Here is a 27,079-nt window from a genome sequence, read left to right on the forward strand (position 1 = left end):
AAAAAGATCGGATCAAAATTGGCTGTGTTTTTTAAAAAAATCAAATTTTTGAACTTGATGACGTCATCAAAATTCAAAATATTTAATTTTGCTCTATTACATCGAAATTTTATCCAATTTTGATAAACAAAGTATGTAATCCTACTTAATTTGGGCCGTACTTTTCAAATTTGTGGTAAAATTAACCTAGCACTAATAGGTTTCAAGAATGTGGAGGTCTGGTTTCGGAATTAAGCACATAAGTGATAACTAGCGAAAAACTGACATCACAGCTGAAAAGAATGACCCAAAATTAGTGGGTTTCAAAAAAAATTCCAATAAGATCGGATCAAAATTGCTTGTGTTATTAAAAAAATCGAATTTTTGAACTTGATGACTTTTACAATTCAAAAATTGTTGTTTTAATATTTCACTTTTATGCAACGGAATGCTAAAAATTAAATGAAAAGCAACGACATATACATACGAAGAAAATTACCTGTGAAATACAAAAAAAAAGCTTGGCAAGTTCCGTTACTTATACACCTAGCAGGTATGTTTATATACATACATATTAATATATTACTTCATGTCTTATAGAAAATGAAAAGTTTATTATGATTGGTGGAAATTGACGTTGTCAAGGAAACGGCGTTGCAACACGTTATAATCGTAAAATAATACATACAACACATATATAATATTAACAATATAATACATACGTGTTAACGACTCCAGTTTTTCGTATACATAAAATAATTTAAATACTCCGTTATTATTTTTCGTTATTACAAAACGGTATAAATTTTCAAGTTGAAAATAAAAAAAAAGAGGCTTTTATTTTTTTTTTTAATTTGGGTGTAAATCAATTTTAATTTTAAAAACAATGCCTACAGTGAAACTTGTGAAAAAAACCGTTAAAGATAAATATAATCGATTTAAAAAGATTGCCATTTCAAAAATTTATTTAATAAAATATGAAAAAATTGATATACCATCACCAGAAAATGTTTAAAATTTTGGAAAATTAATTTAAAAAAAATATTTTTGTTAAAAATTGTTATTTAAAATGCATTTAAATAAATGAATCCGAAAAATACGAATCAGTGACGTCATAATGATCTTGAATTATTATTATAAATGACCTTGAATTCATATAAAATTTAATAATAATGGGTTAAATAATTTCAGTTGAATAAAAAATATTTACATAAACAATTAAGCGAAAATTAAATTTAATTAATTTAGAAAAATAAAAAAATGGAATAAAAAATGAGTGATAACAATTCGTCAAAATTATCATCATCGAAGTGTGCTACCGAAAGTGATAACGAAGATGAAAATAATAATGAAAATCATCGTTTGCATGCAACTGGTGGAAAAGTATCGTATGCTGAACGGAAATTATTAAATAAGAAACAAAAGATTTTAGAAAAGAAAAAACGGCAATCTCATGTACTCTTTCCAAAAACACCCACATTCTTTGAATATGATGCAGTGAATTCATTAACAGATGATGCAAGTAGTACATGTTCCTCAGATTTCTCACTTACCAATGATTATGTTCGAATGCCAGGGTTTGATCATCATGGACATACGAAATTGGAATCTATTGAGGATGAACAATCATCGATTATTGAAGCAGATAAGGATCAAATCAAAAGTCAGGATTATGATTTGAATGGAAATCTTAGATTAAAAAAGAAAAAGAATGTTAAGAAAAAAACTGGATCGAATAAGAAAAGTTCGAAAATTAATTCTCCTCGTGCTAAACCTAAGAGAGGTATTTTTATTTTTCTTCCATTATCTTCTAAAAAATGTTAAGTACCAATTTTAGAACAAATTAACCGATATAGAGCGAAGTTTATTCAACCACGAACAACGAAAAAACTACGAAAAACTTTTTTTCCCATATGATAACCGTCCCTGGTTATTACTCCTTCAAATCTTTGGATCAAGAGCACCAAAAGGGTCTGGATACTAAATGATAAGCTAATCTGAATTGCTCCAGTTTTTGTCAAAATCCAGGGACCGATCTAGCTATTTAACCACTCCGAACCAAAATTATATTTGCCGCCCTTTACACTCAAACCTTGTGTTCTGGGTGTATTTTTTAAGTTGGCATATGATTAGGTTAGTTATATTGGCTGTCCACGAAGGTCACACTTAGGCTATAGAGCCCATTGTGATACCATATATGTGTTTTACCACCTTTCTGCTGATAATTTATTTATCACTTCCTCAATTTCAGAGGCTAATCTATCTATCGATTATCGAGTTGTGGAGTAGAGTGACCATTTCATTGAGCTTGATTTCCTAGGTCAAGTTTAATGTCTGCGTAAGATGTGCGCCTACACACCCAACTGTTTTCGCTTGAAGCATTTTAATCGAAAGAAGTTATTTTTCTAGTTTTAAGCATATGTCAACTTAAAAAGACTGTATAAACATCTTCTCCTATGCGATAACCATTTTGGATGATTATAAAAACTAATCCTTTCGGCTAATAGCTTTGCAACCTCACTAAACAGATGTTTGGGTAACAATTTACTTTGAATTTTCCCACATTGTAACAATTTGATTGGAATAATTCCTTTTCTGTTTTTTTTTTTTTTTTTTTTTAAATAATTTTTATAAAAATTGGGGAAATTTACAGGAAATAATGTGCTATAATTTATTCACTCAACCCACAAATTAATGTCTCTCTTAAGTGAATGTAATCAATTTAAACTATTCTAAAATATTTGAATTAATTCAAATTTGGTAAATCACATGACGTTTTAAAATTTAAATTTGGATTGATTACGTGACTACGTCATAGTATAGTTCATCAAATGCTTGAAACACGAATATTTTTAACTAGAAATTTTAACGAAAATCAATAGTTTAAATTACTTTGCGAGACTTAGGGATTATAAAAATTTAAAAAAAAAAAGTTCGATTGTACGAAACCGGAGGTAGAAAAAACAAGAAGAATTTTAAACAAATAAAATATTCATAAAATATATATTTTATCACATCGAAAAAATCGTAGAAAGTATGGGTAATTCTTATAAATATCTACAAATGACCTTTGTCCTTCATGAAAATACATAGTTTTGTCACGAACTTTATAAATTTTTAATTCAATACCATCATTGAAAAATTATATACAAATATATATGAATAAATATGTAAAGAGAGAACCTGACAGACTGATTCATCAACGTAAAGACAAAACCGCTAACTAGAACAGGCTCCGGATGGGGTTGAGTGTACAAAATATGAGTACCGTATTTTGTCAATTGATTCTTGATCAGAAAAGAGTATAGATTAATATTGTGAATCTTGCCAGAAACCCTATTGGTCCAATTTTTTAATACCCCCCAAAGAAACAGTTACATGACATTTTTTTGAATCAAGTAAAAGTTACTCTTGATTCTATGGGTTATTTAACTTCCGAGATATTAAAACGTTAAATGTTTGGAAAATGTTTTTTAGAGTTTTTCCAAACATTAAACGGTTAATATCTCGAAAACGAAGAAGTTTACGAAAAAATCACTTTTGACGTTAAGTAACCCATAGAATCAAGTGTAACTTTTACTTGATTCAAAAAAAAATGTCATTTAACTGTTTGTGTGGAGGAGGGTACAAATACAAATACAATACAAAACTTGGACCAATAGGGTTTCTGGCAAGATTCACAATATTAATCTATACTCTTTTCTGATCAAGAATCAATTGACAAAAGGATACTCATATTTTGCACACTCAGCCCCATCCAGTGCCTGCTCTAAGAATGATGAATGGACAGCAGAATGAATTTTTTTTACACTAAGTAAAGGCCTAGATGTTATAACGCTACGTATATTTTGAATATCCGGTTAGAAAAAAAATTGGGCTTTTTTTTTATAGATTAAACATACTCTGGGGCTTATAAACACACTAAGTGATTTTGCCTATAAATTCCAAAAATAAATGTACTGGTTTAGTGAATGTCGTGGCAAAATGAACGTATCTGTCAGCAAAAAACTTCCGTTTTGTTTTGTTTGATGGTGGAGGCTCTGGGAGGTGTAAGCTGCATCTCGACTTTGAAAGCTCTTCCGATTTTTTTAAATTTTGTAGGACTCATCTATCAAACATACCTTTTTTGTTTTGCACGATAAATAGTCCCGAGTTATTCAAGTGGTGATATACCTTAAGACTTAAGCCCCAGGTTTCTCGGAGCTTCATAACCAAAATTCTACTGGAGTTTGATGAAATGGCTCAGATTGCTTATGTGACCTCTAAAATGAAAATAATCAAACACGTGTTTCAGAGTTTTTCAAGCTTTAGTCTCTAGGGTCAAATATAAGGGCACTGCTTCAAGCATATGTAATATTTTTATATAAAAAGTACATAATATTATTATAAATACGAAAGTTAAGAATCGCCGCGAAGCCAGAACGGGGCCGCTAGTATTTCAATAAACTTTAAGAATAAATTGATAATTTTACTAATTACATACATCATATCAATTTTTTTTCTGTAATCTTAACATTGTTTGTGGACGTATAAGGAAATTGTGGTTACGAAACAACGTAAACATTTTTCCTCATGAAATTTAAATGATGCATGGTCTTTTTCAGCCAATTAATAAACTTTTATGAAATCGGAATGTTATCTTCAGTTTTTTCCAGAATGTTATCTTCAGTTTTTCCAGAAAGTTATCTTCAGTTTCAAGACGGAAACACATGTGGGTTTTTTCAGAAATTTTGTAGTTCTAAAAAAAATTAAAAATAGCATAAAATATTGTTTTTATCGCTGAATTCAAACATTCTATGATAAATTTTGTTAATCAAATATATAGCAGCCACGAAATGGGAAATTTTTTAAAAACAATTTTTTGAGCTTTCATTAATTTTTTACATTAAAATCTGGCAATCGAACAGTAGCAAAAAAGAATGACATTATTAAATCATTACTTGTCCTGAAAAAATTGTCAACCCATCGTCTTCACCTTCTCAGATTTTTTCAATTGGTTTTTTTTTTCTTCAGATCCATTACCGATGAAACTTCGTGCATTGCCACAATCATTTTGGCAACAGCCGAATAATACGAATGTTTTATCACCTGGAACTGTTTACCCAGTTCTACCGCCATTAGCTGCCAGTAAGTACACTTTATTACTAATTTTATTTATTGTTTTGATCTACGTTAGAATACACTCGAAATATTATTTTCACAGTGAGCCTAGTTTAAAGATTGATTGCCATCCTTCACATAATTATTCCACCAGAATGTAAATAGTCGTAGAAACGAAGCACTGAAGTTAGAATTTGAACTGAAAGACGGATTTGAATGCGGTTTTCTGCATCCGATTCGTTAGAACGTCAGAAAATTTTGTGATTTAAAAAAAAGTAAATGATTTAATTGTCTACAATAAAGGTTATTACCATTTTTTGTCTTAAGTGCACGGTTATGGAGATATAGCCTAAAACGGTTTTCCTTAAAATGGAGGCACTTCCCCCGCCTATTTTTGTAAGGATGTTGTAGTGCATTATGGACAAGAATAACTAGCTTCTATATAACCTGTGGTAGAAATTCAACACATAATAAAGTTTCAATGTAAAAGTACATTAGTAAAGTCTACCACGTGTAAGTTTAATTATACTATCAAAATTGATTTTCCGACTAAGTAAAATAATGTTTGTGTAGAATATTTAACTGAACAATTACACCTTGGTTATACATTAAATATGTATCTCGTGGGCATAAATAAAATTTCATCAAATATTCAATTTACTAGCCATGTTTTATATCATGTTAAATCAAAAAATACTTATTTCAAATGATACTGCACACCAACCCTGGAGTCTAATCCCAAATTACATTTTCTTTTTTTCCACGGAAGTCTCGTAGTCATAACTGTGATTTTCGTTACCTTTATACAATGATCACAATGTGACTATCACAATACATAAGTCAAATGATTATTTGACTAATTTCGTTATAGCTACAAAATGTACAAACATGATAGTTAACCGTGGCAAACTATTTCATCCATCGTGTAACCTAAACACGATTTTAATTGCTTTACATGTACAACCTACGCTTAGTCCAGGTATATTAGATATTTGATCGTTAAATTCTAAAATGAGCAAGTTTTTAAAGATAAGCAATTTTTGTACACATACGTATTAAAAATATTCTAAAAACTTTCAGAGTTTCTTAAATTTATACAAATCTATATAAGCTGCAATCAGGGCTTAAAAAACCTTGTTTTGTTGAGGGTTTTACTGGCATTTTGTCTTTCTATAATTTCATTTTTATACCATGTATATATGAAATATACATAGTATATTAAGTTTAGTCCCAAGTTTGTAACGCTTAAAAATAATGATGAAAGGAAAAAAATTTTGTCATAGGTGTTCATAAAATCACCTAATTAGTCCATTTCCGGTTGTCCCTCCGTCCGTCCGTCTGTGGACACGATAACTCAAAAACGAAAAAAGATATCGAGCTGAAATTTTTAAAGCGTACTCAGGACGTAAAAAGTGAGGTCAAGTTCGTAAATGAGCATCATAGGTCAATTGGGTCTTCTTGCAAACCGTTAGAGATAGAACAAAAGTTTAAATGTTCCTTATCAAAAACTAAACAACTTTTGTTTGAAACATTTTTCCGTAAACATCACTGTTTACCCGTGAGGGCGCCAATTAGGCGGAAATTTTATAATATGTACTATACTTGATTATCAGTTATGTATGTGTCACATGTTTATATGTGTAATGTGATAAAGAAATCAACACTGACTATGCATGGTATTTCAACAATTAACTCAGTCAATTGTTTGTTTTCACTTGTTAGATGTGTATTTATTTATCAATGGCAATCTTTGCTGATGGGCACCCGGACTATAATGCTTGGTCACTACAGTAACAAATAATATTCTATATGCTGGTTGTGTGGTTGTTGAGCTATTATTATCGGTCATTTCAAATGTAGGACAATTGATTTTTTTTTTTTTGTAAAGAAAAACTTTTAGTCAATAAAATATATTACATTGAAACAAAATATAACATAAACAAAAGTATACAATTTTTTAATGTTTGTTTACATCATTCATTATATGAAAAATTATAGATATTATTTTAATGTATCTTGTATCTTTTTATCCATCATCGACCTAGAAAATTATTACGTACAAAAAATCCTCTTAATTAACCCAAATTTGATTAAAATTAGTACAAGTGCATACTTGGTCTAATTAAATTTGCTTATGATAGAAAAAATTAATTTTTTGGATTTTGATAAAAGCTGGTTTTGGGATTTTTTGTCACCTTTTGTACAAGCGATCGATTTTTCTAATCTATTAGCCAAATTTGATCAAATATATAAAATTTAAGGAAAATTTGAATGAAATATTGTTCCAAATTTTCGCATAAAATGTTGTTTAAATTTGCAAAGATTACTTCAAAATATTTTTTAAATTTATCATCAAGTACAAAAAATTCAATTTTTTTAATATTTTAGTCAAATTTGACCCGATATCCGCTATTTTTGCGAAAATTACATACTTAGTTTCCAATCGCGGTATAGAAAAGCGTCTTAAACTTCCGAACAATATTTTAAATTCAGTTGGACACTACGCCCAGGGCCGGATTAAACATTTGAGGGGCCCTGGACCGAAAATCATAGGGGGTCCCCATGTAAGGGGCCTCTTCTTATTTTAAAGAAAAAAATATATCCATTACGAGTAATATGAAAAATTATTTAAATTATATTGAAATAATTTAAACGCAAGTTTCATTGTATGTTAAAATTTCTTTTAATATTTTGACAGTAAAATCTGATTTTTACAGTAAATTTTACTTTTTAATTGTTCGAAACTATGTAGTTTTGGAGATCTACGATTGAAGGTCGCATGCTCGCTTATTCCATCAGACATTTGCTGATGGAATAAGCTGATTTTTTTTTTACATTTTTTGCACATTTTTTTTTTCATTTGGTAGTTGGGGGCCCTGGACTTGGGCCCAGTCGTGCCCATGCAGTAATCCAGCCCAGGCTACACCGTTTGCATGGTGCTGCAAATAATAAGGAATGTTAATCGCGGAGATGTTTGATACAGAGCTACGAAAATAAAATTTACTTACAAAGGAAGCGTTATTAAACTTAACCAACCTTGATGTTTTGAGGCAGTTGCTTTAAAATCAATTTTACGTATTTTCTTTCAATTTCCTATTCGTTGAAATTCTTTAATTCTAAATTTATGTCATAAAATGCACGAATTAAGGCAACCTTTTCAATTCTTTTGAGACGTTTTTAATTGTTTTAAAAATATACATCATAAATGTATAATGGAATATTGTGACCAAACTTTATGATCGTTAAAACAGTCCCTAGAGATTTTTTAATTTAGTTTCTAAAATTTCGAAAATTTTTACTGTGTCATTTACTCCATTTATTAATTATTTATTGTAGGTACATAATGTTTATTTAATTTTAGTTTTTTTAGTTGTAGAAATATTATTCAGTTTTATGAAATAGGCGTTCAGAAAACCTAAACACTCGCCGTTTCTCTTTCAACTCATGAATCTATTTTTAATTTCTAGATTCTCGAGAACTAACACCACCTGAAGATCGTCCGGAAGGTATTATAAGTGTTGCAAATACTGATTTACTATTTAGTTTATTTCGTGAAGTCGAAGCAGCACAACGAAAAATTCAGGGAAAGCAACAAATTCCTGCAGTTGTTAAACGAGGCAGGTAAGCTTATTTTTAGTATCTCTTTTCGAAAATTTATAAGGATAGTAAAAACTGTTTATCGTGATAATATAATAATTTAAAAAAGAATTTAATTCGATATAAATAAAAGAAATCCCCAGAATTTCTTTAGAAATCGGTTTTCAGCAATTTTAATTCATTTTAGCCGTTTACGAACTGCAAAGTATTTTTAATTAAACTTCAAAATTTTCTTTATTTTATTATTATTATTTTTAATTTGCTTTAGCCCACTTTTTATAATTAAATACAGTCAAACCTAGGTAAGTGAGAACTGGATAAGTGAGAAAACTCTTTAAGTGAGATTAATAGCCAGGATCCGTCATTTTAAGCTCCCAAAACTTCTATTAGCGAGAAACAGAAACCTCTGTAAGAGAGAGTCGTTTTTCCCTTATGGACCTCTATAAGTGAGACTGCTACTTATCTATACCTCTATAAGCGACAGTATACAGGGCGTTTTGTTATTAACTGCAGATCGTGGCTTATTAACTGGATCTGATTTTTCGTCTGCATTCATAAAGTTATGACAAAATTTATCATCAAAGTTGAAAATAAGATACAAATAATTTCAACCAAAAGTCTAAGCTTGCATTGGCACTCGTACTACCTTCAGTTCAGTCGAATACTAATTTTTATATTACAGTGATGTTTAAGAATTAAAATTAAGTTGCTATAAACAGTTTTCACTATAACTTATGTTATTTGGCATTAATAAAATGTATATTTTGCTTTTGTTGTAGACCAAAAAAACCACCTACTTCTTTGTCCAAATCAGTATTAAAGGATGATGACCCATGTTTAGTGAGTACAGTTACAGATACAATATTACCACTTATACCAGTGGACAAAACGGCGCCTAATTCTATTCAAGCACAAATAGCTGAGGGACAACAGGTACCTATTTATTTTTATAAAAGACTATTAGTTTTATTATATTTGACAGAGATAATATAATTGAAGTTAATATATAGAATATAAATCAATCAATTTGCAATGACTTATGTAATATCCGGTTCTAATTGTGTCTATTTTTTTTTGTAAAGAATAAATGAATAACTGATTGGTCCAAATTATTTTACATTTTCATTGAAAATTGAAATTACCGAGAGATTTGTATAAAATGATAAGATTAAAAAAACTATCTTTTCTCAAGGCTTCATTGCTTAATATTTTTTTTAATAAATTAAAATTTTTAACTGTTTTTTATAAATTTAAAAGGTCATAATTTTTCGAGTAAGAGAACATTTAATAAGGTCAAAATGTGATATTCAGTCACTGTCTTTCAATAAGTTACTTCTGCGAGATACAAAAAAAAAACTATTTTGAGCGAAGACTAAACAGTTTAGCCGATCTTCAGACATTGTCGATCCTAGGGTTGTTTTGAGACGACGCAAGGTTGAAAAGGAGTCGATCCCGATATCACGGGAATCATCGTGCAAAATTGAATACTTTAGTTCAATAAGTCGAGCAAGAGTTTTCATCACGGACGGACAACCGGAAATGGACTAATTAGATGATTGCATAAACACCTATACCAAAATTTTGTTCGTAGCATCAATATTTTTAAGCGTTACAAACTTGGGACTAGTCTTAGTATACCTTGATATATATTACATATGTACACAGTATAAAAACTCTAATCTTCGACCTTTAACGTAAAAGTTAATCTACTTATTATAAAAATTATTATTTCTTCTTTTCTAGGTTCTGGCAATGGTTTCATTAAATGGTGAACGTGAAGATGTAATTTTACCAAATTTAAATACAGATCATAAAAACTATTCTCAGATTTTATCAGATCTTGTTATACAATTATAGAAACTGTATCAGAGTCAGAAGTCATCGGAACTACATAATATTCTTACTCAAAATTAACCACTATGATAAAATACTCAAAGCTATATGGATTTAAGGTTTTAAAATAGTTTTTTTTGTTACGATCTGTTCACAAAGTATATACCTACCTACTTCAAATTGTTTTGAACATATGTGTTTAATAAACAAGTCGCTAACATGGTATTTGATAGATAATAAACGAATGTATTGCTCACTTGACCATTGACAGACATTTTTTTCACACAAAATAAAAAGGTCAAAATGTCCATTTTTATATTATAAATATCCTGTTACATAAGTTATACTGCTACTTGTTCAAGTCTAAAATGTTGGGATATAGTACTAATTGAAAATTTTTCGATATAATTATGCAAAAAAAAGTATAACAGGAGATGAGGTGCTCCACTAGATGATTTAAGACTCCTAATTCAAAATTTCCGGGACCGGGTAGTAGCCGAGCTTGTTAAGGCGTCCTAACTTGCTTTGACTACCGGCTGAGGGGTTGCGGGTTCGAATCTATGCAGCGGCAGTGAGAACAAAAGACTAATGGGGCGGTAAATTGATCGCACTGTGACCAGACAACGAAGTAACCGACTCCACCCATATCATAAAATTAATTATATATTCGGATGTAATTTAATAAATAAATAAAGATTTTAAAAAAATGATGTGGGTGGCTTTTGTTATAGACGTGGTCTGAGAAAAGGATGTCAATCCCCATTATTATTATAATTTAAAATTTCAACAACTTATGATTAATGAATCGGAAAATCATGAAATTTTATATATCGCTACCAAGAACATATATAACAAGGACTTGAAGCTCCTATGCCAAGTTATAAGCGCCCGTGGCTAAATATAAGCTGCCTATCTGGACGGGGTCGAGTCATCGGTCGTTGAGTACTTTGTACTACGCATTAGGCTGTCTAAGTGACGAAAACATGTTTTCTATCACTTTCAATTGATTGAAAAAGACAAAAAAATGAAAACAAAAGACAGCCTGATGCGCAGCACAAAGTACGCAACGACCGAGAGGACTGGACTTCACCTAGATAAGCGCCTTTTTCCCTGCTACTCTCTGCACTCCAGTTTTACGTCCTTAATACATATGTTCTTGATCGCTACGTAACTATAAGAAGTGTTTTTATTCGGGGTTTATCTTTAAGTTGGTAACACTCTTTTGTTTGATAACCGATTTCACAGCAGACAGTTGATTTGTGTTTAGTTTGGTTTTCCGTTTCATGAAGAAGAGACTCACGCAAGGACAACTTTTGCAAACGGGATATTGGCCGAATTACGATCACAAACGCTGCGAAAATTTGTGGAAGTTGGACATTCAGATTACGTTACCTACGCGCTAGAGTGGCCACAGTGGCTACTTGACCGAAATCATATTGAAGCATAAAACATTTAATTTAAAGTTGTGTGTTTGTTCGGGAATAGAAAAAAAACAAATGAAATCGGAAAATATCAAATAAATAAAAAACTTGTTAAAAAATTTAATAACTATCGGAAATTATATGTTTAGACAGCAATCAAATATTTTTAGATTTGAACAAATCATACCACATTCAAACAAATATTGTTTTAGAAAAAAATCTGTTAACAATTGAAGAAACAGATTGTATTAGGTATTGACATTTCTGTTAATTACAACAAAAAAAAAATGACAAGATACTTAAAATTAGTATTTAAGAATTCTTTGTTCATAAAATAAGCAAAAAATATAGTAGAACCTCGAAAATTCTTTTAATTGGTACACCATTGGCATGGAACGAACACAAAACTTTGTTAGCCGAAAATAGTATCCAAAAAGCACTAATACAAATATTCGAACAGAAATTCGAATAATCGAAATTACTTATGAAACTATGTCAATAATTTATGAAACCATGACAAAATTTGAAAGAGAAATTAAAATTGATTCAAAAACGAAGAAGTTATAAGCAATCAAAGATTGCATTCAAAGGTTTCCCATCTCCTTTTAGCAAAACAAAGTTTTATATGTAATCTCTATAGCGATACCCACGTATGACGTCACTAGTGGATATCTTTCTCTTTGTTTAATTAGGAATTTGAAACGTTCATATCTTGCATACTAGTAAAGATTTTTAAAAACCAACTTCACGTTCACTTTTCTATTCCTGAAGTGAGAATTCTTCATCTGAAGTGATAAAAAAAATTCGTCCGATCCCCTGTCACTTACTTTACAGTCTATATCCGGAGATTAATAAGATTTAACAAGGTTCTACTGTACTGAAAAAATTGTAAAATATAAATAACAAAAGTAAAACAAATTTTTCTAAAATACTTCAAATTTGTATTTCAAATAGATTTACAAAATATTTCGTTTTTCTTTTTTGGAAATATTTCAAATTATTTCGTAGTGACAAAAAGAATCATTAGATTTTTGTGTGATCTCGTAGAAGAAACAAAAATAATAATATTTAGAATTTGAAAACACATTTATATATAAATTATTATTCTCTTTAAAAGTTTAAATGTTTTGTACTAATATTTCTTTCATTTTAAGTGCACATTTAAAAAGTCATTACATAATAAACTTAACTTACACTTAAGTATGTTTTTAAAAAGGACATGAAACATGGTTGACAAAAAATACTTGAAATATCTACATGATTTGAAACAATGTTTTATGTTTTTGTTTAAAAATGTACCTTTAAGAGTGAAGTTTCATTGACTTATAGAATACCAAACACATACTTTATTTTGAGAACGTTTTACTTCGTTCAGCTGCAAAGTTTTTTGAGACAATTTCGTCGTAAACCCACTTTTCTTCAGTGTTAATCTCTTACGACAGTCAAATTCTACATTAATCTGCTTTTCTGGTATGTTATTGGGACCCCTTTTAAGTTCTGCTCCAAATTTCGGACTTTTTTCAGTTTTTAACCTATTACGTGGATTGGGATGAGAACCTGGTTAAGTCAAAGGGCGTCGTATTTTATACTAACGGATTTAAGTTAGAGAAGATTGTGGGTTGTGGGATTCTTTAAAAATCTCGATCTGCGTTTATCATTTCGGCTGCTGAATCACTCTAGCGTGTATCATCTAGCGAAAGTGATGGCTATTTATGAGGTATGTGAATGTATAAGACTGAACACCCTTGGGTGCAGGGACATTACAATCTTCACCGACAACCAAGTAGTCTACCACAGGTACCACAGGACTGCCGTACGTCTTTAAATGAGCTGGAGGAGTGCTTATAATTGAGCAGGTTTTATATGAACTTGGCTATATTGACAGCGAAAAACTTCCTCTTAGGTTGACGATTAGATATCTATTTCCGGTCTTTCGATGATCCAGTTTGTCTTTTGACGACCAAATATATAAAATCGATTTTGGCACAATCCTTCTTGCTTAAGGAGGGTTCAATCTTTCCTACAACTGTAATGATATTTGTATTGATATTCTATAAGTCTTTGGGTGTAGTGAATTAAAACGACGTGATATTAGAATAGAAAAATAAACATTATTAATACTTCACATTAATTTTGTATTCTGATTTGAATTTTAAACTTTTTAAATTCTAACAAAAATGTATTTAAATTTGTTAAATTTTATATAATAGTTTATTTTTATATAAATCATTTTTTGTTCATCTCAAATTATTTTCATAATTCATTTTCAATAATATTAAAATTGCATGAAATGTATTTAGTGTTGTGTATACACACAATAAATTTACATAAATGTAATAAGGGTTGCCTATAAAGATATATTTGAAAAAGATATAAGTGTAAAATTTTTTTTGTTAAGAATTGAGTATGAAAATTCATAAATTTTCTATTTGAAAAAAATCTTATCAAAAATCCGTCCATATCTAAATCGAAGATGAATAATTCTACCTAGAATTTTGGGTGTAAGACTTTATATACTGGAATGTATGTAGAAAAAAAAAAATTTTTTTTTATTTTTTTATTTATTCATTGATTATTTCATTTATTAAATGTTTGTTATAATTTGCACATTAATTATGTTAAATTACTATAAAAATTTATTTATTATTAAACTTACAGTACCTTATTAAATATACAAATTAAATCTGATACAATTTATTAAATATGAATATTTATATTATTTTTTAAATTTATAAATTTAATTATTTTATAATTAATAAAATATTTTTCTGTGTAAGTATTTGTTTATTTATTTTATACTATTTTGAAAAAACATAGGTATGAGGCGTAAGAGCATGACAAGGACAGCCATCTCAAAGTTCTGAGAAGTTGGGAGATAAACCAGAAAATCGGCAGAGCGTGAAAATAACCTAATTGTATCACCGAATCATAAACCTGTACGATAATTTTTATTTTTTTATACCCAATTTTTTTCCGTAATTTAAGGTTTCAATAAATATCCTTCAAATAATTTTTAAAAAGTCGCTCAGAGCTGTCGAATTTATCGGAACATGAAACAAACAATCGAAAAATCTCGTCTTTACTGAAGTCAAGAGAATTTATGTTTATTTCGAGAGTCAGGTGAAATAATACGATTTCTGAAGTCTCCTAATCAAATCTGGAAAGGTGGCTACCCTAATCATCATAGATCAAGGTGCCTTATTTTCTCGCTTCTATGTAGAAGGGTGCTAAAATTCATACGTCCATCTATATACCAGCTCCTAGTGCGCGAAATTATTACTAAAGTGAGGCTAACATATCGAAAAATTCCTTCCCCATTTTTCGAAGTGGCTATAATTTTGTTTCCTCTGCCATACTTATAATAGAATTTGGTCTACCTCGAAACGTTATATTTTTTAGGAAATATAAAAGATATATTTTTTATTTTGATTTTCGAGGTGATTTTCAAAATTTACTTCGTAACTGATAATAATTCGAGGATACAACCTTAGCATCACTTTAAATCCATTAAAATTTCCAAAAATACGATAAATAATACCACATAAATTCTATTAACGGATAAAAATTTAAATATTAAATCATATTAAGTTATAAAAATAATTACAAATTTATTATTTGTAACTGCGCAATAAAAGTTATTGTTTTTAGTTCTTTACCTGCCCGCTGAAAACTAAACGGCGCTACTATACATTCTCTTCTCAGCTAGTTATAGTGTGAGCGTCACATGACGTCTATCTACATACACACTTCAATGACAGCTTTCGAATATAAGAGGACTTCATTGCGATTAGACATTAAGCAGAAATGGATCAAATCTAATTTATTTGAAAAATAGTGAGTATTTGAAACAGGCCCTAAAATCAGTCTGAAATGTCATTGTCAGTTAGAATTTTAGAAGATATCTCAGAAATTAGTGGTCGGAAATATTCCAGAAGGTTTAAGGAGCACGTTCAAATAAGAATTTTTAAAATTGAAGCTGTTTCATCACTTTTCCAGACTTTCCGGCTTATTAAGTGGACTATGTTATTTTTTTAAAGGGATATTTTAATCTAAAAATTCTGCCATAAAAAGCGGAATTATCACACTGAATTCTGACGATATTTTAGAAACTATTCGAACAATGGAATAATTTTGAATAAAATTTTTGTATATCTTGTATACAGAGGTAAAAATAAAAATATTTCTGTGTATAATACAAAAAAAAAATATTTAATAAAAAAGAGATAGTAAAACGATTATTCAAATGAATCAAAGAGAAAAAAACAACCAAATAGTGGATATGCCTTTAAACCACGTTCAAAAAACCATCACACAGGTAAAATATAATAATTTTCATATAAGCATTCCACAATGAGTTCACATAAAATCCGTAACCACTGACCGGTTTACTGGCGCTGTAATACCACATAGGTAAGATAGGTAAGATACAATAACGTGCCATAGGTATCACTGAACACTGACGCTCACTGTTATTGGATAAACGTTTCTTGTACACATTTATTACTAACACACAAATGGAGGGGGGTGAATTATACAAACAAGTTTTTAAAATTCTTTTTAACTGGCAGTCAATGTAATATAATCACAATGAAAGGATGTTGCCTTTAATAATTATAAATATTTATTATTATAAACAATTTTTTCATAATTATTGTTTATTAATTAAAATTTGAAAAACTATCCTTTTAAACTTAGTGTGTGGACATGTGATATCAACGACCCTTAATCGGTCGTTACAAAAATATTAAAATTACAGTTTAAGTGAATTTCAAATTTAAAACACCTGGTGAAGTTGAATTGAATATAATAGTGTTGTGTACATATTAAAATAAAAAAAGCATGGCGACAGTAAATTTTTAAAAATATTTTTGGTGCATTTTTCTCTCTGTAAATTCTTTTTTTTTTTTTGGAGTGATTTTTTAAAAGTTTCGTTAGTATGAAGGTAACTGTTTGTTTTGGCAATGTGCGTGTTGTGGTACCTTGTGGCGATGGGGATATTCTTGTACGAGATCTTATACGTGAATCAACTTTACGATATAAAAAAGCAACTGGAAAGGTAAGTTTTTTTGTGTTTGAAGTGTATAATTATGTTTTTTTTTTTACCTTGAAAAATTTGTTATAGTTTTATATAGTGGATGTTTTTATTTAGGTGGGCTTACAAAAAAAAAAAACAGATTATGGGCGTTATAAAAAAATGAAATATATTAATGATTTTTTTTTAAGATACAGTAGCTATGTTTCATGATTCATTGGTTTTTTTTCTGGTTTGGAATACATTAAATTAAATGTAAGTTGTGTCAAAAATCTTTTAAGATAACAACTGGCTTAGAATTTAATTATACTGCCCGTAGGGCATTGGGCAGTCAGATGATGATACTAAAGGGTGCTTATTTTTTAAATAAAATAAATTTGAATTATAAGATGTTTAAAATATTTTTCAGATAATAAGACGTTTTTTTTTTGAGGCCTGTTGTATTTGTTAAAAAAGGGCTTTATTGTAGTTATGTACCGGATATCCGTGTATAAATCCAAAAGGAATAATTCTTTTGTTTCTTTAGCGAGTTCGTTTTTTTTACGTCAAGAAATAGCTTTTTATTTTTTTGCTAACCTAATGAACTATTATGCGAATATTATTAAAAACAGGGTGATTTATTAACTTTAGGTTAAACTAAATGTGTTAAAACGATCAAGAAAGAAGACTATCACTTTGTATAAGGTTGCACGAGACTGTAATCAGGTGACATAGTTCATGCAATGTTTTGTGTAATAATTGAAAATCGTTATTGTGTAATTCCGTTATCAAGTAATGCTTATCAGTAAGTAGGGAGAAATAGGCTTTGAAAATGGTTTCACAATTCATGTATTTTATAACATTTATTTAGAAACTTCATATTAGTGAAACACTTTGTTTATTGCAGTCTCATTATTTCTGTGATTAGTAATTAGGATGATAATATTCGCACACGAGCGGGTCTCCAGCGTGAATTTCTTCTACATAAAACCATATTCTCAAACCCAGATTAATTCAAGTGAGTAAACCTTTTAGCGTAATCAAAAACACGTCGGATCCTCTTCCAGTCTAACAAACTCGTCTTTTCTGTAGAACAGTCTCAGTTAAAGATCTATTTTCGCTTATTTCCCGAAATTCGTACAGTGTCTACAATCTGAGTATTTAATCTATAGTTCATTGTATTTGGTATTTATATATTTTCTTTAAAGCACGCGAGAAAACTGTTGAATACAATTTCCATATGGATGTTCTATCTTGAATCCAAGAGTAATTCACTTATAATACAGTAAATAAACCGGAAAATTCATTCAATGTGAAAAAGTGGTAGAACAGCCCCGATTAAATTAAATTCTTGTTTGTACGTATTGCTTAGCCTTTCAGGAACATTCAGCTGCTCTAACCGCTGCATTACTATGAAAAAATAAAAATTTAACCTCAGAAATCATCTTTCAAGGATTTCTGGGGTCACTGATCATGAATTTGAGGTTAAAAAGCAACTGAAGATGGTTGCAATCCTATTAAAATCACCCCTAGAAGTGATAGAGATAAAAAATTTATTAAATTCAAAATTTCATCTCAGAAATTGTCTTTTTGGGGTTTTTGAGGTCGCTGATAACGACTCCTAGACTAAAAAGTAACTGAGGATGATTGTAACCCCATTTAAACTACCCCTAGAAGTGACATAAAAAAATCTGGATTTATCATTGTAACTTTTAGGGGCGGTTTTAATGGGGCTACAAGCATTTTTAGTTACTTTTTGACCTTGGATTCATGATCAGCAATCCCAAAACCTCCCATGAAGCAATAAGATTGTTTTTAGGTAGGCGATGGCGAAGAGCAATCGCAGTTTCTCTACCAGGATTACTTCAAAGATTCCAATTAGTTCTGTTTTCTTAAATGACTAAATGTATAGACTTCAGTGCTGGGCTAGATGCTACAGCCAAAATCCAAGAATCCATACTGTGAGTGGACCCAATCATAATAATAATTATTGAACAAAAGAAAATCCACATTGGGGTTTTTAGCAATAGACCTCAAGGTCTGCTAGTGCATTCTTCTTCATGCCAGGACTATACCTGTTGAATTGATGAATTGTACAAAAAGACACTCGCAGTTTTTTCACCAAGATTCCACACAAGATTTCTATACGCTATATTTTGCATAAATGGCTACAGAAGTTTGGGTTTCCTGGGCTACCTAACTTCTTGTTTGATGGAACGATTTCCCCATTCGCTCGTGGCCGAACTTATATTTTTTTATTGATCAGATTTGTTTGAAAATATTTACAATATTAATATAATAATCAACAACTTTCTGATTTTTTTAATCTGCTTATTAATGAACTGAAATAGCATATGTTAATTACTATTTCAAAATCAATTTTTTAAACATATTTTTCGATAAAAAATTAATTTTATCATCTGTATGCAATTTAGAATAAAAAAATACACGTTTTTAAGTCAAACATTAAAAAAATTCTCATGTATTTTGGTACCCTCATTTGATATATATTTCCGGCTTATCAGCTGTTTATGTAATTTTTACCTACTTTGCATCATCACCAGATAGTTTTATGAACTTCATTCAGTCGGTATCGATGTATTTAATGTAGATCAACTGTAAAAATATATAAAATAAGTGTGCACATGCCGTTGAAATAAAAAAAGCGGGAAATAATTTATCATTTAAAATGATGTTAAAATAATATAATGTTTCGTAAAGTTACTGTTGGCATGTGATTAAATTATTTGAATAGTCAAAATAATAGGGCCATATCACTCTGATATAATATTTTCCAAGTCAGTTCTGGCCTTCTGGGCCATGATTTTCATTTACATTTACTAATTTTCAATCATCTTATTTAACCGTTCGACCGTACGAATCCAGGGAGCGGCAGTCTGTACAATTATAAATATTAATGGGGCGGTTTTGGATCACACTGTCGTCGTTTGAACGAAGAACGAAGTAAAAGACTCTCCTTATAGCATAAAAATTTAATTATACTTAGATTAAAAATAATGATGTGGGTGGCCTCTATCATAGACGTGTATGTCTGAGGAACGAAGGTTAAACAATATTATTATAATAATTATTATTATATTTAGGTACAAATTTTCAATCCAACTTATTTGTACATAAAAAAAGCGAAATGTTTGAATAGTCCAGACTGTTGGCTACGCCCTTTTTTTTGACTGGACCAAAACAATTAATAATTTTTAGTCTTGCCGTGTAACACGAGAAAACACAAAAGTAAACAGAAAACACATTTCTTGTACATTTTCCGAGCTTAAGCATTGTCGACTTGTCTTGTTATTCTTCAGCAGGCAATTCTTAAATTGTAAATTTTCATGCTTAGTTATATATTAGCTAGCATTGAAAATGGAATTTTCGGACCTCGAAATACGTAAAAATACCATTGCATGAAATTTTTATCAATTTTAAAATTTTGAGAAAGTATGCGAGATACTTATCTACGTAAAAATATTACGAAAATTTCAGCATAATTTATTTTTAATTTCCCAGTATAGAAATATATTGTAATGAGTTCAATTTTTAAAATCGAAATTTTCAACATATCTTTACGTTTCATGGTCAAGACAAGATATTAGCCACAATTTTCAGAAGAAGTAGTGTACGTAAGTTCGTGGTCATTTTTTTCTTTATCAATAACGTGCGAACAAAAAATTATCCGAATAGAATTTCGTAACTTTCGAGCGAGTCATAATTCTTTATTATATACTGTCATTCGTGTGGACGGACCTCACTAGACCCATCCTACGGCTTGTTACGTTTCTCGAGGACCAAAAACATGCTGTAAAACAACTGCATTCAACGAAAATCTGCTATAAAGAATATTCTTAGATTGTAAAGTAAAATAACAATATATTTTGCAAGGTTTTAAATTTATTCAGCACCATTTTTATATTAAACTAATTTATTTAAAATATGAATCATAATATTATACTGACTTCGAATATAAAATTATAATTAAAATATTATTTTATTTTTTATAATAATGTAAACTACTTGAAACAAAGCGCTTATAATAATACCTTGGAAAATATTACTATATTAGGTGAATGCGTATATGCAGCTGATCTAATCGCTTTTATAAATTTTATTGTCTGTCTGTGTAAAACATATTTGCTTAATAAGAAGAAAAATATGATTTGATGTTAATCTTCATGCGGGAATCGTTTTGTAAAATGCTCGTTCACAAGAAATTGAAGTATCACTATCACTACATATTATAAAACAAAGTCGCTTTTTCTGTCCCTATGTCCCTATGTCCCTTTGTACGCTTAAATCTTTGAAACTACGCAACGGATTTTGATGCGGTTTTTTAATAGATAGAGTGATTCAAGAGGAAGGTTTTTATGTATAATGCATCCATATTATAGTAGAGTAAGGGGTTGAAATAGGGGTTGAAAGGGATATGCTTAAAAAACTAAAAAAGTTGTGCATCGATTAAGCTCAAATATTGACACGATATACAACCAGCTTCAAAGATCTATTGTTTTTATCTACTTTTAACCTTCGGAGGGTAGAAAGGTGTAGCGAGAAAGTGGGAAGGAATTATCGAATATTTACAAATATACCTAAGTGGGGTATCAAATAAAAGAGCATGACGTGTACATTACAAAACTGTTATTCAACGAAAGGAAATGTGGAGGGAGGGGTGCAAGTGGGGATGTTGCCCAGCAAAGCGGGTAGTTCACACCTTGTAATTTATAAAATATTATTTAGAGATGGCTGTCAAATTAATTGTGTGCCTCGCTACTTTGAAAAATGGATTACTTTTGCAAAAACGTTGTTTAACTAAACATTTTGTCTAATGACTTTTTGTTTAACAACATTTTCAATGCACACTGATCAAACCAAATATTACGTTGCTATAAAAGACATACTAATCAGTTACGTTTTGTCATGTTACTGGCAATGTTAAAAGAGTTTTAACGCTTCTAGAGATTGTGCACGGTTCTAAACGCTCCTTACCTCTACTATTTTGTTAACAAAAATTCTGCTTCGATCGTAGCTTCGATTTACGGATCTCTGGGTTATGGGCCCTGCAAGCTTCCACCGCGTCACTCTTCTCTGTGTAATAATATCGTATTGTATATGCGACCTCCTCTTTTTATAATTCTTTATCCATGAAATAGCTAATAATTTTTAAACTTAACCAAAGTAGCTTTAATATACTTCATGCTTTCTGAAATGCGAGGTGAGGATTTAATGAAGGTTCAAGCGAATGTCTTGGATATAGGCGGTATTTGTTTGTATTTTTAACTTGTAGAAGATTGAAGAATTGAAGATTGCCAGATCTTGGTCTGTTATTTATTATTTTTTTAATAATTTTCTAAGATATGTGTTCGAATTTCAAAATATGTCTGGAAGTAATGGTAAATTATACTTCGAAATCAATAACCTTCAGAACTATGCGTCCTTGCATGTCATAAAGAATTTAATTAACTGTTCATGTTGAAAAATTATATAACAAAAACTAAAAAATTATATTTATCCAATTATCATCAGTATCATATTACAGAATGAATAAATCATGTAAAAACATTTAACATCTTCTAATAAACAGGTCAAGTGTTGGTTTGACTTCTTCACTAAAGGCTCCGTAGTATAAACTTCTCTAAAAGTGTTGGTACTCAGTCTGACTCAAACGGTGGCTTATAATTATAAAAATTTAACAAAAAAGTTTTCATTTGAAGAAAAATTGTCATTTTTCCACGTAGCTTTGCTTTTACCTTCCCCCTCCCCGTTACCTGGCTCAACGTAGCATTCAAACTCACACCTCACCCCACTTGATCAGGCTATTATGTACGCCCCCTGAGTCATTAGTGAATTTTTTGTTTCATGACCAGTGGGTCACTAGTGACTCACTATTTTTCTAAGTCGTTCCGCTCAGAATGGTTTACTGTGCGCAGCGAATGTATATACAATTACATACAAACATTAGTACGGAGTCCTAACCACTTAAATACGTCTGCCATTTTGTTAATTATAATTGTTATTTATTTTCAAACATGTATAAAATGTCTTTACACATGCATAAATATTAGGTATAAAATTTAAACAGGTGTATGAAACTATGAATATCATAAAATATATAGAAAATGATTTTAGTATTTCTGCATTTATAATTTACAGAACTGAGTACAGTCAATTATGTATGGCGTTAACTGGTGTTCAATATCTTCTTTTTTTTTTACTTTTTGCAGTGTTGTTTGTAGGTATGTTGGTTGTACTCGTATACCTGAGTGCTTGTTTTATTTTTATAGGTATGTTTGTTTTAAAGCAAAGAAAAAGTAAGTGAACATGTAAGACAACTTTTGCCTGTAAAATTGAAATGAAAGTTACCTCTTGAGAGTTCATAATTTCAAAGAATAATTTTTAAAAGAAAAAAAGAATAAGTGTGTATGTATGTTTACAACTGACAATTAAAATTATCAACAGGTTGTTTATGAGTCCGTAGATAATTTATACACATCTTTCAGAATATCAGAAATATTTACTTTCAAAATTGAAAAAAAATAATTTTTTATTAAAACAGAATTATATATATATATAATAATCACACTGTCGTCGGTTGAATAAGAACACAGTAACCGACTTCATCCACATCATCAAAATTTTATTATATATTGGATGTAGTTTCAAATAAAATAAATAAAGATTAAAAAATAATGATGTGGGTAACGGGTAACCTCTGTTATAGATAAAAACGGAGGTTACACCCCATAATTTTATATATATATATATATATATATATATATAACCCAGGCACAGAATGCCGGTGCCTGGGTTTGAACCCACAAACTCCCTGTCAATTATTATTTCACATATACATTTATATAAAATAATAACGAACTGATTGACATATATAAACGCACAGCACAAACTCCTGGGGTTTGGGCCGTGAAAATTTGCATGTTGGTTTCGTTAACACTGTAGGTGGAGCACTAAGACAGGATTTTTACAAATTTGACTTCTAAGGTGGTGAAAAAGGGATGAAAATTTGTATTGAAATCCGTCATTTTCAAATTGCAACTACTTAACCTATCTTTTCGTACAAAGAAGCTTCGAAAGGGCGGTACACATTTTTGGATATATAAATATATATCGATGTTTTCGATATGTTTCAACACTTTCCATATAAATTAGTAAAATCCTCGAACTATAATGATGATTGGAAAAATTTGTCGTATTTTTTACATGCATTTGCCTGCTAACCAAATATAAACAAGTGAAAACAAACAATTGACTGAGTTAATTGTTGAAATACCATTAATAAAAAGTGTTGATTACTATATAACATTGCACATACATATACAATTTATATAATACATACTATGCAAATTACGCCTAATTTGCGCCCTCACGGGTAAACAGTGATGTTTACGAAAAAATGTTTCAAACAAAAGTTGATTATTTTTTATTAAGAAACATTTTTTACATTTAAACTTTAGTTCTATCTCTAACGGTTTACAAGAGGGTCCTACGGACCCATAGCTCAAGACCCAATTGACCTATATTGCTCATTTACGAACTCGACCTCACGTTTTACGTCCTGAGTACGCTGTAAAAATTTCAGCTTGATATCTTTTTTCGTTTTTGACTTAACGTGCCCACAGACGGACGGACAACCGGAAATGGACTAATTAGATGATTTTATGAACACCTATACTAAAATTTTATTTGTAGCATCAATATTTTTAAGCGTTACAAACTTGGGACTAAACTTAGTATACCTTGCATATTACATATATGCATGGTATAAAAAATGTATTATTAATTGCGTTGTTAAATGACAATCTTTGTAATGAGGTTAATCATTACTTACATTTGAATGATAATACCACAAAAAAGAGATTATTACAACATAGGTAATATCAGATTAAATAATAATTAAGATTCTAAGTAATTAAAATTATAATCATAATTAATATCTAGGTACTTGCATAGATATTCAGTATATTTGTAGATTAGGTAATGAAATGATATGACAAGTATTTATAAAGAAAGTTTTGTGGTTTGATTAAAATTTAAATTTTATTCTTATCAATGTCAGGTCAACACTTTATAATTAACCTTATTATTTACTAGTTTGATACCCGCCCGCTTCACTGGGCCTAAAAGTAAAAACCGCCGTTTTATAGCCTCCACCTTTCTTGATCTCAATCATTCCTCTTCCATAACACTCGAAGGAATTGTTTTACACATCTAAAATGTTTGCACAATATTTTTACTGAAATCTTTAATTTATGGTTTCAAATAATTATCATAAATGGAGCAGTAAAATGCCATAGTAAATTTAATTTAAAAAATAAAATCTTTATTAATTATAGCTCATGTGTTATTCTGAAAACCTAAAAACTACGTTCCAATCGAGGGGGAAGGCTCATAGGGCTTCACGGAGGGTCGGAGGGCTTACACACTGATGCTGGTATTAAGTTATGTAGTTTATGGACGCTCCCTAATTGTTAACAAGTTTAACTACTGCAAATATTTCTATCTCAAAAATTGTGTAAGTCTGGAAAATTACAAAGCTTCAATCACATGTTACTCGAACTTGATTTATTCAAACAAAATTCTAAAATTATTTCCTTTAATGGATGCACAAGTCTTCATGACGCCATCATAACTATTTATTCTTCATTTCTTGAACATTAAAATACAAAAAATAGTTCATAACTATGAAAGAAAATAAATAAACTAATTAAACAAATAAATATTGAGAGAAAAAAAAATTAAGAAGAGGTTTCAGCAATAATAGTTGAAGTACATGTGTAGTTTGTCTATCTGTCTGTCAATGACTGCAATGTCGCCATGAATAGGGTTCAAGGTTAATGCACAAAGAAAGAAACAACAAACAAACATCATCATCACCATCGTCATCTTCTTCTTATTCTTGGTTAGTTATATTTTATACACACCTTCAAAGGTCTATGGTGTTGTGGTAAATATACAGGAGTGTCTATAAAATCTTTGGATGTACCTACTTATCTTAAAAGTTGCTTTAATAATAATACATAAGAGAAGCACCGCAAATGGGTCCATAGCACCTAGACCAAGGAGTGTACTGTGTTTTCTTTGAAAAGCAACTGACTCAAGCATGATATACCTGACATCCTTCCGTCTTCTGCAGGCACAAATATCATGTATGGAGGTTTCATCGTCCTACATACAGGCCCTACAAGTGAAATCATCAGAGATCCCCCTCCATGGTATGAAGATGGTAGTTCAATCGACAGTGCCCTATCAAGAGTCCCAACAACCTTCTCATCTGTGTTCTAGTGAGTTTTAGTCCGACACAATCGAATGGCCTAGCTGTGATTATACACAGCTTGATCTGTCTCATGCCTTGCGCAAAGTCCTAGTAATCAAGATGGGCTTGTCGTAGGCATTCCTTGATTCGGTAAATTACGGAGCTTCTTGCTAAAAGAATGACAGACTCAGGTGAAAGTAACTTTTGAAACGACTGCTCACGTGTCATAGAGTCAGCTGTTTCGATCCCTTTCCTACCAGAGAGACCCGGTACTCTAAATCCAGATCATAGTGTACTGAACTCATATTGGTAGGGCAGGTAATATTTACTTCATGAAATTGTTGGTTCGCAAATGATAGCTTTCCGCTTACGATGTCCTTTATTTTTAGCATGTCTAATCGCTTAAAGAAATTATTGCGTATATCAAATACCAATGGTCTCTTTTCCAATGCCGATTTTTCACTAAACGGGCAAACAAAAACAAAACACAAACTTTTTGAACAGGCGTGCCGTTGAATAAGAATAATAATCAAATATGGGTTTTTAAAATTATTATTTTGGGTTTGTTTCAGTCTTATTTTTGTTTTTCAGGTCCTAGATAACACAAACACAAAATAAACTCAGCTGTCCAGCTGTCCGTTTAGTGGAAAACCACCTTAAGATAGAAGTACATAATTACATATTTGACAGATCTTCGTAATTAATAAGAATCATTCTGTACATTAAACAAAAAAATCCAAAACGCAATGAACTAAATAAGATATATATTGCTGTCTCATTCATTTATATCTTTTTCTGTTCGCCATACGCACTTGTGTATGTGCATATATTAAAGTATAAGTAACTTTTTTTTCACTTGCA

The 27,079-nt window shown here is 30.2% G+C and overlaps 2 protein-coding genes across 2 annotated transcripts in view; both read left to right on the forward strand.

The window, feature by feature from the left end:
- Positions 1 to 1,251: 1,251 nt before the first annotated feature.
- LOC123296309 lies at positions 1,252 to 10,533 on the forward strand. Its single transcript, XM_044877770.1, has 5 exons — positions 1,252 to 1,762; positions 4,993 to 5,106; positions 8,547 to 8,700; positions 9,456 to 9,609; positions 10,420 to 10,533. The coding sequence occupies exons 1-5, from the start codon at positions 1,252 to 1,254 to the stop codon at positions 10,531 to 10,533; spliced, it is 1,047 nt and encodes a 348-aa protein (XP_044733705.1).
- Positions 10,534 to 16,667: 6,134 nt separating this feature from the next.
- Positions 16,668 to 27,079, forward strand: part of LOC123296717 (partitioning defective 3 homolog) — a 170,674-nt gene continuing 160,262 nt past the window's right edge. Inside the window, exon 1 of the mRNA XM_044878318.1 lies at positions 16,668 to 16,986. Within this exon, the coding sequence (XP_044734253.1) occupies positions 16,867 to 16,986 (120 nt within the window). The 5' untranslated portion in view covers positions 16,668 to 16,866. The remainder of the gene's footprint in view (positions 16,987 to 27,079) is intronic.

The sequence above is a fragment of the Chrysoperla carnea genome, chromosome 3, assembly GCF_905475395.1.
Source record: "Chrysoperla carnea chromosome 3, inChrCarn1.1, whole genome shotgun sequence".
Taxonomy (NCBI): Eukaryota; Metazoa; Arthropoda; class Insecta; order Neuroptera; family Chrysopidae; genus Chrysoperla; species Chrysoperla carnea.

Bases quoted from the DNA above. Each gene is read 5' to 3' on its own strand.
- LOC123296309 (XM_044877770.1), top strand. From the start codon at position 1,252: ATGAGTGATAACAATTCGTCAAAATTATCATCATCGAAGTGTGCTACC. The intron at 8,701-9,455 runs GTAAGCTTATTT...CTTTTGTTGTAG, and splicing joins GCAGTTGTTAAACGAGGCAG to ACCAAAAAAACCACCTACTT. The intron at 9,610-10,419 runs GTACCTATTTAT...CTTCTTTTCTAG, and splicing joins AAATAGCTGAGGGACAACAG to GTTCTGGCAATGGTTTCATT.